The sequence below is a fragment of the Bos javanicus genome, chromosome 16, assembly GCF_032452875.1.
Source record: "Bos javanicus breed banteng chromosome 16, ARS-OSU_banteng_1.0, whole genome shotgun sequence".
Taxonomy (NCBI): domain Eukaryota; kingdom Metazoa; phylum Chordata; class Mammalia; order Artiodactyla; family Bovidae; genus Bos; species Bos javanicus.
In genome coordinates, this window is record NC_083883.1 from 62,046,623 (window position 1) to 62,059,911 (window position 13,289).

Genomic DNA, 13,289 nt, shown 5'->3' on the forward strand with positions numbered 1-13,289 from the left:
TATAAAGTTTCTGTTCTCTCAAAAACTTTTTTCAGAGAAATATTATGAATGTCCTGCTGTTATACAGTTTGTTGATAGTATAATGAGTGATAAACCTCTTTAAGTGATTTCTGCCTATAGATTTGTTTTCTCACTATTCTTCATGGTGCGACCATAGGTTTCTGACAAAACGAGAGCAAAAACTAATGCAGCGGCGACAACATGCAGAAGAGCTACTAGAGTGGAAGCGACGTTTAGATGCAGAGGAAGCAGAAATTCGTCAAATGGAAAAACAAGCCTTGGCTGCCTGGGACAAAGAATTGATAAAACCTAAAACTCCTAAGAAAGAGTTGGAGGACCAGAGAGCTGAACAGAAAGGTAATAAATACTAACTGTCCAGACTACATTCTAAAGCCTGACATAAATGAAAGATTTACTTCATTATCTTAAAAAATATGAATGATTAAGGGTAAAGAAGGTGATACAAACATATATGCTTTAGAATTGGAAAGATAAGAGAATATGGTAAATACTTTTATGCTAATATACTTGAAAACTTAGAACAAATGGGTAAATTCCATGAAATGGAAATAGGTTATTCTAGGACCAAGTAGGGTTTAACACATACTAAAATTGATAATGTGGTCAAAGATTAAAGGAGAAAAAGTATGTATATCTCAAAGATTCAGAAAAAAAACACTTAATAAAATCCAAAACATTTGTAATAAAACAAATCTCAAATCAAATTAGCAATACAAGGAAACTTTCTTTACCCAGTATAGGATATTTATTAACAAAAACAAAAAACCAAACCTGCAACAGACTTCATATTTTAATGATAAAACTTAGAAAGTTTTCCCTTTGAATCTGGAGATCAGAGTTGCTTATTTTCACCTGTAGAATGAAAGAAAGAAGCAAAACTCTCATTATTGCAGATGAGAAGGCTATGCACATAAAAAATCCAGCATTTACATGTCAGTTATTAGAATTAAAAAGGGATAGAAAGTTGCTGGATTTACAATCCGTAAATAAAACTCAATTGCATGTCTATAGATAAGCAGAAATCGGTTAGAAAAATCTAATTTTTAAAAGAGATGCCATTTATAAATTTTAAAAAGTATACAAGATCTTTATGGAGAAAAATTTAGAATTTTCTTAGGAAACATTTGAGAAGACCAAAATAAATAGAACTTTTCCATATTCACAACAGATTCAGTATCATAAAGATGTTAATTCTCTATGAATTTAATGATAGATTCAAAACAATTTAAAGCAGAATCCTAGCAAGATTTCTTTGCAAGGTTTGACAGCTCCTTTTAAAGTTTATATGAAAAAGCAAAGGACTAAAAAACAATGCAAGAACTTAGCAGTTCTAAAAGTCTTGAAACTGGTAAGTTCTTGCATTGTGTTTTAGTCCTTTGCTTTTTCATATAAATTTTAAAAGGAGCTGTCAAACTTTGCAAAGAAATCTTGCTAGGCTTCTGATTTTTGTTATCGGAGATAGACAAATAGACTGTTAAACAAATAGCCCAGAAAAAGACCTTGAGTATATGAAAGTTGACTTCTGACATAGATAACTCAGGAAACTAGTGAAGAAAGAAGTGACTCCAATAAATTTTGTGAGAAGTGAAAATAAAGTTGGGTCCCTACCTGACCATATGAAAAGATCTATCTCTAGTGGGGGAGAAGAGTGTAAATGTGAAATTTAAGCTGTAAAACTTTTAGGAGACAATATAGAAGTATATCTTTATGACATCAAGGGGATGGAAAGATTTCTTTCACATTATATAAGACAAAAATCATAAAAGGGAAGATATATAAATTTGACTGTAATAAATTGTTTATTAATACACCATAAATTAAAACAACATATTTGCAGCACATACAACAGACAAAGGAATAGTATCAAAAATATATAAGTAACTCCTGTGAATCAATAATAAATGACAACCACATTAAAAAATAGGCAAAAGAGCAAATGGTTCACAAATAAGAAACTCTATAAACAGTCAATAAACATATGAAAAGATGTTCAACTTCATTAGTAATCAGGGCATAAAATCTTAAAGAAATACCATTGCATGCCAATGTTCATTTCCTAGGGCTGCCCTAACAAACTACCACAAATTTGGTGGGGGTTTTTTTTTGTTGTTCGCTCACTTCCGGAGGCCAGAAGTACAAAATCAGGGTGTTGGCAGTACTGTGTGCTCCCTCTAAAGGGTCCAGGACACAGTTCTTTCTTTCGTCTTCCAGCTTCTGGTGGTATGCTACAGGCATTCCTTGTGTCTGCTTTTAACTCAGTCTCACATAGTCTTCTCCTCTGTGTCTATCTTTCTCCTCTCCTGTCTCATAAGGAAACTTGTCATTGAATTTAGGGCCTACTCAGATAATTCCGAAGATCTCATCATGAGATCCCTAATTTCATTACATCTACAGACCTTTTTTCCAAATAAGATTGTATTCATAAGTTTTGGGAATTGAGACATGGACATATTTTTGGGGGAGCCATCATTCACCCCATTGAACACACCCATCAAACCTGTTGGTTTGTAGGTGGAACAAAGAACTGCTAGTGTAAGTGTTAATTGTTAAACCTACTTTGAAAAACAGGTTGAAAGGTGAGGCATTAAAAATCATCAATAAAATAATAAAAATAATAGAGCCAGGTATGTATGCCCTGTAATTCAGCAATTCCATTGCCAAGTATAAATCCTAAAGTATGGTCCTTGGTCTCTGAGATCCTTTCAGAAGGTCTGAATAATACTGACATGTTGTTTGCCTTTTCTACTGTGTCAACTTTACACTGATAGAATAAAAATAATGGTGGGTAAAATTGCTGATGCGTTAATATGAATCAAGGCAGTAGAGCCAAATCACATAGTGGTCGTCGTACTGTTCACAACCCTGTACTCACAGTAGAAATGTGCCATTCTTACACTTAATGTAATTTTAAATATTTGTGTAATTAATTTAAATATTATTGAATCTCAACTTTGCGTACGTATCTTTTTAATATTTTGTGTGACCAAATAGAAAATATTCAAAAAGCACTTGTGTTTGCCAAAGCATGACATTTATCTTGAAGAAAAGCTAGTTATTTGATTTGCAAACTGAACTAGCCATTTTTTTCATTTGGTACCATTTTTACTTAAATGACCAACAAACTGTGTTTATTCAGTCTTGAGTATTTATAAGCAATTTTTCAGAAATAAATGAAGCAGCTCTGACTTTTCAAGAAAAACAACTGATAGTGTTTATTGTTGATAATAAAATTAAAACTTTCAAGTGAAGATTAGGGCTTTTAGCAATGCTATTTCCCCTGTTGTGAGCTTGACTGCTTTCCAGACTTCTCTGGTATGAGTGATGGTATCAGTCAAAGTCATCTTTTAATATTGTGTGATAAAATGTGTGAATATTTGAAAAGATCTTCCTAATAACTCAGTGAACCAATATTTTCCAAATGACCAGTGAGGATTAGAAAATCACGTATGGGTAAAAGATCCTATTAAGGTGAAAGATCAGACTGTGGATTTTAATGCAACAGATTATGAAAAGTTCACTGATAATGGTGTAAGATTTCACATTACAGCTAACATTTAAGAAACTACTAATTGTCCACTTTTGGTGTGGCATTAAAAAAGGATATCCAGTTACCTGTAAATACTGTTAAAATACTCTTCCCTTTTCTTATTATGTATCGTTTGTGTGAAGCCAGATTTTCTGCATACGCTTCAGCCAAATCAACATATAACCACAGATTGCATACAGAAACAAATATCAGAATCCACCTATCTTCTGTTAAACCAGCCATTAAAGATTTTATTTTACTGTGTCAATAAAAGTTTCTCTCCTTTCAATTAAACTTCATTTTTTCAAAATAAGTACTATGGTGGCTCAGAGGTTAAAGCATCTGCCTGCAATGCGGGAGACCTGGGTTCGATCCCTGGGTCGGGAAGATCCCCTGGAGAAGGAAATGGCAACCCACTCCAGTATTCTTGCCTGGAGAATCCCATGGACAGAGGAGCTTGGTGGGCTATAGTCCACGGGGTCGCAAAGAGTTGGACAGGACTGAGCGACTTCACTTTCACTTTCACTGTGTTGAATTTTAGAAAATATAATTTATGTTAACACATAAAGGTTTATTACTCTTATTTTTAATTAATTAAAAATTTTATGGACTTTATATTGTAAATACTGATAGAAATAACTGTGTCTATAACTACATAAACTAAAGTTTTGGGGGGTCCTCAGTACTTTTACAGAGTGTAAAGTGGTCCTGAGACCAAAATGTTTGGGAACTGCTGTCTTATAGCATTGTTTTTCAAGTTCTGGTTTATCCCATTAGAGATGCATGAAATCTATTTAGTGGATTATAGTCAGCATTGTTTAAAATTGAAATAGAATAGAAAATATCATTATGTCATACATAGTAAGGATAAATACTATGATAAAGGTAAAAAAAAAATCTTAAAACTACTGCTCTAGAGAACTTTTACATAGATAATAAATGGATATAAATAAAGCTATCTATAAATACTGATATTATAGAGATATACATATAGATATCTATAAGTATTTATCTATACTAGGAGATATATAACAGCAGTATTTGAAATGGCAGGGGGGAAAAAGGAAACCACCTACATTAAATAGGAAAATGGATTAATAAATTGTGGTATATTTACATATTATGCTCAGTAAAGATAAAAAAATTACAGTATACAAGTCAACATATAAGAACCTCAAATCACAGGAGACTGCAAGCAGCTTGATTTCTTTTATAGAAAATTAAAAGCAAACAAAACTAAATGATATATTGTTTAGCTATACATACCAAGTGATACATAAAACTAATGATACAGTAAATGCAGTTCATCTGTAGTGTTCCTTTTTATCCTTAACAATTTTTATTTAATTTCTTCAGCAAAGGCTTACTTCTGTGTCAGTTTCCACATCCTCATTCTGTAGCCTCAAATTCTGCTAGACTTGTCCATCTTGAAAGGAAATCTAAGAGGACCTAGTAAACAGATTCAATTTCTCAGGTTTCATCATTGGCTGTAATAGAAGTAGAAAACATTTCCAACCATGTCTGGAGGGCAAATCAAGACTAGTTGTTGTTATTCAAACCTCCATATGTCAGGAACTGTTGACCTATATGATCATGGAAAGTGTTACTGGGTAAATGAGCTAAAGACAATTTCAATCTCACCAAATATTGCTTAGGAGTAGTGTAGTTAATGAGCTAAATGACGTAAGTAAAAGAAAAATTAAGAAAAAGAATTGTGTGTACCTATTAGGGCACATTGTTGGAATAACTGAAGTTTACTAAGACCAAGCAGAAAAGTAACTTTCTGAAGACCATGTAGTGGTTCATAAAATTTTGAGTTGACTGGAGAGCCAGCTCTACACTGAGCTTCTAGAAGAAGTTCTAAAACCATACCAGAGAACTGGCTTGATGAGAAGACTGCTCTAGCAGTTACTCACCAGAGCACTAAAGAAAACTACTGTTTTTGTCATTCCCCATTCATGCCGCTTCTGCACCACTTTGCAACCTCTGAAAAATCCACTGTCACTACCAAAAGCCACCTAAAGTAGAGTCCACATGGAGCCTTCTTTTTCAGGTTATTCACTTTTGTAATGAGGTCTTCTACAGGGACACCTAGTTTCAATGCCCAAGTTCCAGTGCCCAGCAAGGAAGCTGGCAATTGGCTTTTCTGGGTTCTGTCTTGGGTGACAAGGAACTCATGTGGCAGGAAATCATCAAATAATCAATGAGGGATTAAAAGTAAGCTTGGGGTCCAAGAAATCTGACAGATGTCCATCATTAAGGAGTTTAAGCCATGTATCTTTCTTTCATAAAACATAAAATATTCAGGGAAGAGCTCTTGAGACTTTTCAAAAGCCTGATTTTTTAAATGGCTATTGAGCACTTGAAATTTAGCTGGTAGAACTGAGAAATTGAACTTAATTGCTATTTAAGTGGCAACATGAGGCTGATGGCTACCATATTGGACAACACCTACAGATTAAACATTTTACAAAGTTTTAGTGTTTTTCTGCTATAGTCGGTATTTCTTTAAAAGCGTAAAAATGTTGCTAGACTCCTATTGAAATATAACTCTTCAAAAGTCAGGAATACAGTGAAATACATACTCACATCTATTAGGAAAGCTATTCTCAAAAAAAAAATGTTGACAAGGATTTGGAGAAATTGGTGCCTGTGTGCAGTGCTGATGGGAATGTAAAATAGTTGTAACTATTATGGAAATGGTATATCAGTACCTCAAAAAATTAAAAATAGAATTACTGTATTCCACTTCTGGGTTTATATACATATATACCAAAAAGAATTGAAACCAAGTTTTCAAAGAGCTATTTGTACACCCATGTTTATAGCAGCATTATTCACAATAGCCAAATGATGAAAAACCCAAGTGGCTATCAACAAATAAGTAGATAAACAAAATATGGTATATACAGGCGGTTTATTAAATGTAATTTTTTAAATGTTTATTAAAGTAAAACATTCTTTGGGGTATAGGTATTTCTTTTGTTGGGCTTCTCAGGTGGCTCAGTGGTAAAGGATTTGACTGCCAGGATATGGGTTTGATCCCCAGGTCAGGAAGATCCCCTGAGAAGGAAATAGCAACCCATTCCAGTATTCTTGCCCGGGAAATCCCATGGACAGAAGAGCCTGACAGGCTACAGTCCAAGGGGTCGCAAGAAGTCTGACATGACTGAGCACATGGTGATAATAATAGTAACTGATATAAAATTTTACCGATATTGAGCCAAAGTATAACTTAATCCTTGTGGGGCATTATATCCATGGTGACAGAATGAAAGCAGTGTACGTTCTTAAGATCATACAAGTATAATATCAAGCATTTTCTGTTTACTGTCAAAAGTATTTGTTTTCTTAGAGCTGAGGCCACAGTGGACAGGAAATTCCAGAGGCAAGATAGTGCTACATGTTCCAAAAGTGCTGAGTAAAATTCATAGTATATCTCGATGCATACAGTTCATTCATTTGTATTGCTGTGTAGCATTTCAATTTATAAATATACCACAATTTATTCATTTTACTTCAGTTCAATTCAGTCACTCAGTCGTGTCCGACTCTTTGCGGCCTCATGAACCGCAGCGCGCCAGGCCTCCCTGTCCATCACCAACTCCCGGAGTTCACCCAAACCCATGTCCATCGAGTCAATGATGCCATCCAACCATCTCATCCTCTGTCGTCCCCTTCTCCTCCTGCCCTCAGTGTTTCCCAGCATCAGGGTCTTTTCCAATGAGTCAGCTCTTCCCATGAGGTGACCAAAGTATTGGAGTTTCAGCCTCAACATCAATCCTTCCAATTGAACACCCAGGTCTGGTCTCCTTTAGAATGGACTGGTTGGATCTCCTTGCAGTCCAAGGGACTCTCAAGAGTCTTCTCCAACACCACAGTTCAAAAGCATCAATTCTTCGGCGCTCAGCTTTCTTTATAGTCCAACTCTCACATCCATACATGACCACTGGAAACACCATAGACAGACCTTTGTTGGCAAAGTAATATCTCTGCTTTTCAATATGCTATCTAGGTTGGTCATAACTTTCCTTCCAAGGAGTAAGCGTCTTTTAAAATTTCATTGCTGCAATTGTCATCATTTTACTTAGTTTTTTACTATTATAACAACACTGCTGATAACCATGTATATGTCTCCTGCTGCATGTATACAAGATTTCTCTAGGATATATACCTAGAAGTAGAATCTCTAGATCATAAAGTGTTTTTTCATGTTTACCAAATACTCCCAAATTGCTTTCCAAAGTGATTGATTTCCATATGTTTCCATTTTCCTAAACAAATACGAGTTGTAATTGCATCTTTACAGATGCTCAGGTTATCATTATCATTGCTGACTCTATGTTACAGATAATGTCTCTCAGTTTGGATCAGCCAAAATTCTTAGACTTAAGGATGTTAACAGTAAATGTGATTCATTAAGTGATGGGATTAAAAAATATATCTAAATGCAACTAGTGAAATCATGCTAAAAACAAATGTAAAGTCTAACAGATGAACATTTCCCTTGACTATGATTGTGTACTTTTTCTTGTTTTCACCTTCTCTTCTAGAAATAGTGAGTGAAACAGAATCTCCAGTACCTTCCTACTCTCAGCTACACAGTGAAAGCTCTATTCCAGAAGAATTGGGCAGCCCTGCTGTTGAGTATATACCATCTGAGTCTATAGTTCAGGAGCATCCTGGGAGTCCAGATCATAGTATACGTACTGAAGACATGGTTTTTTCACAAGAACTAGAATCTTCTACCTCGCCTAGTAAACATGTAAGTTAATATATATTTATATCTTAAAGGTTCTTTACAAAAAACCTATCTGAAAGGTATATTATTAACTTATATTCTTGCTATTAAGGAAGCATTGACTATCACCCATACCTGTAATGTACAGTACATGACATTTGAATAGAAATAAAGCTTTTCATTGACTCCTAAAAATTTATAAATATATGAATTTTAGCTTTAGTGGCATTTATAAAATTATATGCTATGAAGTTTTTAATAAACAAAGATAGGAACTTCTAAAGTCTTTAATAAAGATAATGTGTGGGGCAAGTTCTTATTAAAGTCTGCGATTTGTCACATAATAGAAACAATAAGACCTTAAACCATACCAGTGTGCCTTTTCTATAATTTAGTTAATGACTGCTCTATACTTCTTAATCATAGTAGTGGTTTCATCTCTTTAAGGCAGATCTGAAATGGATATGGATTCTAAATTAGAATAATAGTCACTTCAGAATAAAGAGGTTTTTCACATTGCCCTTAATTCTATACTTTAGTAAAAAACTGTCTAGTAAAACCTTAAGCTAGAAATTTAGCTTTTTCTAAGCTTAATTTTATAATGTGTATGAAGGATTAGCGTAATAATATTAAATACTATAAGTGAACAAAAACATTGGTAAAAGCCACTTTGTGTTTGAAAAAAGAATCCACCTAAGTTGGAAATAGACCATATAAGAAAGTCAAAGCTAGTGTGCCTTAAAGTCACTTTTATAATAAAAAGTAATATTTATTGGGTGTTTGTCAAGTGCCAGGTAGTGTGCTGAATGCCTTATGTCGATTATCCTCACAGCAATTCTTTAGATAATGTTTTAAGCCCCACTCTGAAGCTTAGCAGACTGAGTAACTTGCCCACCATTGCAGGGAAAGGAAGTGATGATATAACAGTTAGGAACCACATCAGGCTTATTCACTTACTCTTGATACCAGGGTAGAAATTACTCCCTTTGTGATAAATAATCTAGTGTGGGCAGTCTTCTTATGCTCTTATTTTCTTCCCTCCCCCCTTTCCTATCTTCTTCTTTTCTTCCGTAAAGATAGTACCTATTTCGTATTAAATGTTTTTCAGTTTTATTGACATATAATGGACATTTAGCACTGTGAATTTAAAGTGTACAGCATGAGTTTAAAGTGTACAGCATGATGACTTGACATACACATATTGTGAAATGATCACTACAGTAAGTTTAGTGAATATCCATCATCTTGTATAGTTACAAAAACATTTTTTTCCTTGTGATGAGAATTTTTAGGGTCTACTCTTTTAGCAACTTTCAAACATACCATGCAGCAGTGTTAAATATAGTCGTCATGTTGTACATTATATCCCCAGTACTTATATATCCTATAACTGGAAACTGATACCTTTTGACCAGCTTCAGCCAGTTCCCTACCCACTACTCCCCACCTCTGGGGACCACAAATCTGATCTCTTTTTCTATGAGTTGGAGTTTTTCTGGATTCCACATATAAGTGAAATCATAAAATATTTGTCTTTCTCTCTCTGACTTTCTTCACTTAGTTAAGTGCCCTCAAGATCAATTCATGTTGTCTCAAATGACAGGATTTCCTTTTTCTTTTTTTTTAATGACTGAATAGTATTTGTGTGGGGGGGGGGGGTGGGGGGTGGATGTCACATTTTCTTTATTCATTTATCTATTGATGAAGCACTACCAATGATCCAGCAAATGCACTTGTGGATATGTATCAGAAGGAAGTAAAATCACTATGTTGAAGAGATATCTGTACACCCATATTTAGTATTTTTAAAGTTAAATAAAGGGGTAAATATCACTGATTCAGTAGCCACTCATAGTTTATCATAAACATCTTTAAAAGCATGCTTTTAAATAACTTTTTCCATATACTTAAAAAAGTTGAAATCTTTTGTGTAATTTGCAAACTTTTTTTCACTTTTTATTTCATGAAGTTATTTAAAATTCTTTGTAAATATTACCTTTAACTTGTTAGTATCTTACATTTTAAATAGAGTTTAATAATTGTATCACAGAACAGTTCTTATTTGATTTCTGTTTAAACAGTCACCTCCCAAGAGCTGCATGTCTGTGTCAAAGCAAGAGTCTAGCAAAGGAAGTCATAGGACTGGAGGACACGGTCGTCTGCCTGTCAAGTCCCATCAACATTGTTATAGTTGGTCAGATGAGTCATTATCTATGACACAGTCAGGTAAGAGTAACAAGGAAGGAGTTAGTTTTCTTTGTAGTATGTTTGCATTTCTCTTTAATAAGCTTTGTCTGTCTATGTGACTGGTAAAATGTTATACTCTGTTTCATTTGTAAAGGCTTTTTCCTTGCCAAAATTGAATTACATAATTACATAATTCTTTGCTTTCCCTTGATAATTTATATCCCTCATTATACAAACCATGATAAATTGTTATGTTCTTAGACATTAGTAGTCATTTATTCATCAGACATTTGTTAAATTTTTTGTGTGTGACAGGTGCTGCTTATGTGTTCCTATAGTGCTCTGCACTTTTAACTTGTTATACCAGACAGCACATAATTTTAATCAAGTTATTCTGTTCATCAGGTTATTCTGTCTTGATGTATTTCAGCCAACAGAAGTCTCATTTTCCTGTCATTTCCCCTATCCCCTTTCTTCCAAAAAAAACCTGTAGGAGAGAATTCCATAAAGACAATACATTGATTTAGAGAGTTACTTGGATAAAAAAATATTTTTCTAGAGGTTCCTTTAGATATTATTGATGATAAACACTATATAGTAGAATTAGATTTGGGCATGTGGAAAATGTACTCCCATTCACTGTCATAGACTTTTATTTGATCTCTTTTTACCTTTCACTTGTAGAACTTTGGTTTCTTTACTTCTTAAAAATGTAAACATTTCACATGGTCTTTCATCTGAACTTAAAGTTTCTCATCATCTCTGTTAAATCTTCACAGTTATAGTTGAGAAATGTTTTTATTTAAAAAGATCACTGCTTACATATCCAATTTTTAAAGTATATTCATTTAAAATAATCATTTTGGAGGCAAAGTTATAGGAAGTATAGTAGTCTCCTATAAAATTTTATCAAAGTAACATCTCAAGTTCTGGAAGCACATAAAGTTTATCAAGCTAAAAGAATACACAGCTTTAGCAGATTCAAAGGTATGGGGTTTATATTTCATTTTAGAAAGGTTATAATTTTCAGCTCAACTTGCAGTCCTACCCCCAATTATTGTTCAGAATTGTTAATTAAATCACCATAAAGCTTACCAGTAAGATTCAGAGCCTTTTAGCTCTAGAACAAATTGAGAGGACGTCTACTCGTCTCCTGCGAGAACACCAAAATTGCATGTTCAACAGCCATTGACAGGAGGATGCTAGAACCACCATAAAAAGATACTGCACGTCCAAAGTCAAAGAAGCTATAGCGAGATGGTAGGAGGGGCACAATAACAATAAAATCAAATTCCCATACCTGCCAGGTGGGTGACCCAAAAACTGGAGACCAATAGTAGCAAAGAAGTTCTCCCACTGTTGTGAAGGTTCTAAACCCCACATCAGGCTTCCCAGCCTGGGGATCCCACAAAGGGGCTGAGAATCCCCAGGGAATCTGACCTTGAAGGCCAGTGGGATTTGATTATAGGAATTTCACAGGATTAGGGGAAACAGCAGAGAAGGCAATGGCATCCCATTCCAATACTCTTCCCTGGAAAATCCCATGGACGGAGGAGCGTGGTAGGCTGCAGTCCATGGGGTCACTGAGGGTCGGACACGACAGAGCGACTTCACTTTCACTTTTCACTTTCATGTATTGGAGAAGGAAATGGCAACCCACTCCAGTGTTCTTGGCTGGAGAATCCCAGGGACGGGGCAGCCTGGTGGGCTGCCGTCTATGGGGTCACACAGAGTTGGACACGACTGAAGTCACGTAGCAGCAGTAGCAGCAGCAGGGGAAACAGTGACTCCAGTCTTGGAATGCACAAACAAAATCTTGCACACACCAAGACCCAGAGGAAAAGAGCAGTCACCCTGTAGAAGACTGAACCAAAACTACCTGCTAATGTCGGAGGTCTCCTGTGGAGTCATGGGTTGGCAGGGGCTCACCACAGGGAAGGGGACACTGGCAGCAGCAGTCCTGGAAGGTCCCCCTTGGTGTAAGCCCTCTTGGAGGCCGCCATTAACCCTGCCATAGTGCCCATAGACCTCAGGCCGAACAACTGCCAGTGCAACCCCACCCATCAGCAGATAACTGGGTTAAGTTTTACTGAGCAAGGCTCAGATTTTCCCACTGCCAGTCCTTCCTATCAGGAAGCTTACACAAGCCTCTTAGCCTCCTGCATCGGAGGGCAGACAGAAGAAGCAAGATCAACAGTCCCACAGCAGCTAAAACAAAACTCACATTACTGAAAGTCAGTCAGGATGAAAAAGCAGAAAGTTATGTCCCAGATGAAGGGACAAGATAAAACCCCAGAAAAACAACCAAGTGAAGTGGAAATAGGCAACCTTCCAGAAAAAGAATTCAGAATAATGATAGTGAAGACGATCCAGGGTCTCGGGAAAACAATGGAGAAGATGCAAGGAATGTTTACCAAAGACATAGAAGAACTAAAGAATAAACAGAGAAGAATAATATACTAGAAGGAATCCATAGAAGAATAACTGAAGCAGAAGAACAAATAAATGAGGGAGGACAGAATAGTGGAAGTCACTGCTGCAGAACAGAATATAGAAAAAAGAAAAAAATGGAGACAGCCTAAGAGACCTCGGGACAACATTAAACACACCAACATTCACGTTAGAGGGGTCCCAGGAGAAGAGAGAAAAGACCTGAGAAAATATTTCAAGAGATAATAGCTGAAAACTTCCCTAACATAGGAAAGGAACTAGTCAATCAAGTCCAGGAAGCAGAGAGAGTCCCAGGCAGGATAAACCCAAGGAGGAACACACCAAGACACATACTAATCAAACTGACAAAAATTAAAGACCAAG

The 13,289-nt window shown here is 35.5% G+C and overlaps 1 protein-coding gene across 3 annotated transcripts in view; it reads left to right on the top strand.

Annotated features, from left to right (window-relative positions):
* The window catches only part of CEP350 (centrosomal protein 350), a 160,848-nt gene that overhangs the window by 120,766 nt on the left and 26,793 nt on the right, over positions 1-13,289 (top strand). For all 3 annotated transcript variants that reach the window (XM_061383371.1, XM_061383373.1, XM_061383372.1), the window contains 3 exons: positions 158-357; positions 8,101-8,312; positions 10,370-10,514. In XM_061383371.1, the coding sequence (XP_061239355.1) occupies positions 158-357; positions 8,101-8,312; positions 10,370-10,514 (557 nt within the window). The remainder of the gene's footprint in view (positions 1-157; positions 358-8,100; positions 8,313-10,369; positions 10,515-13,289) is intronic.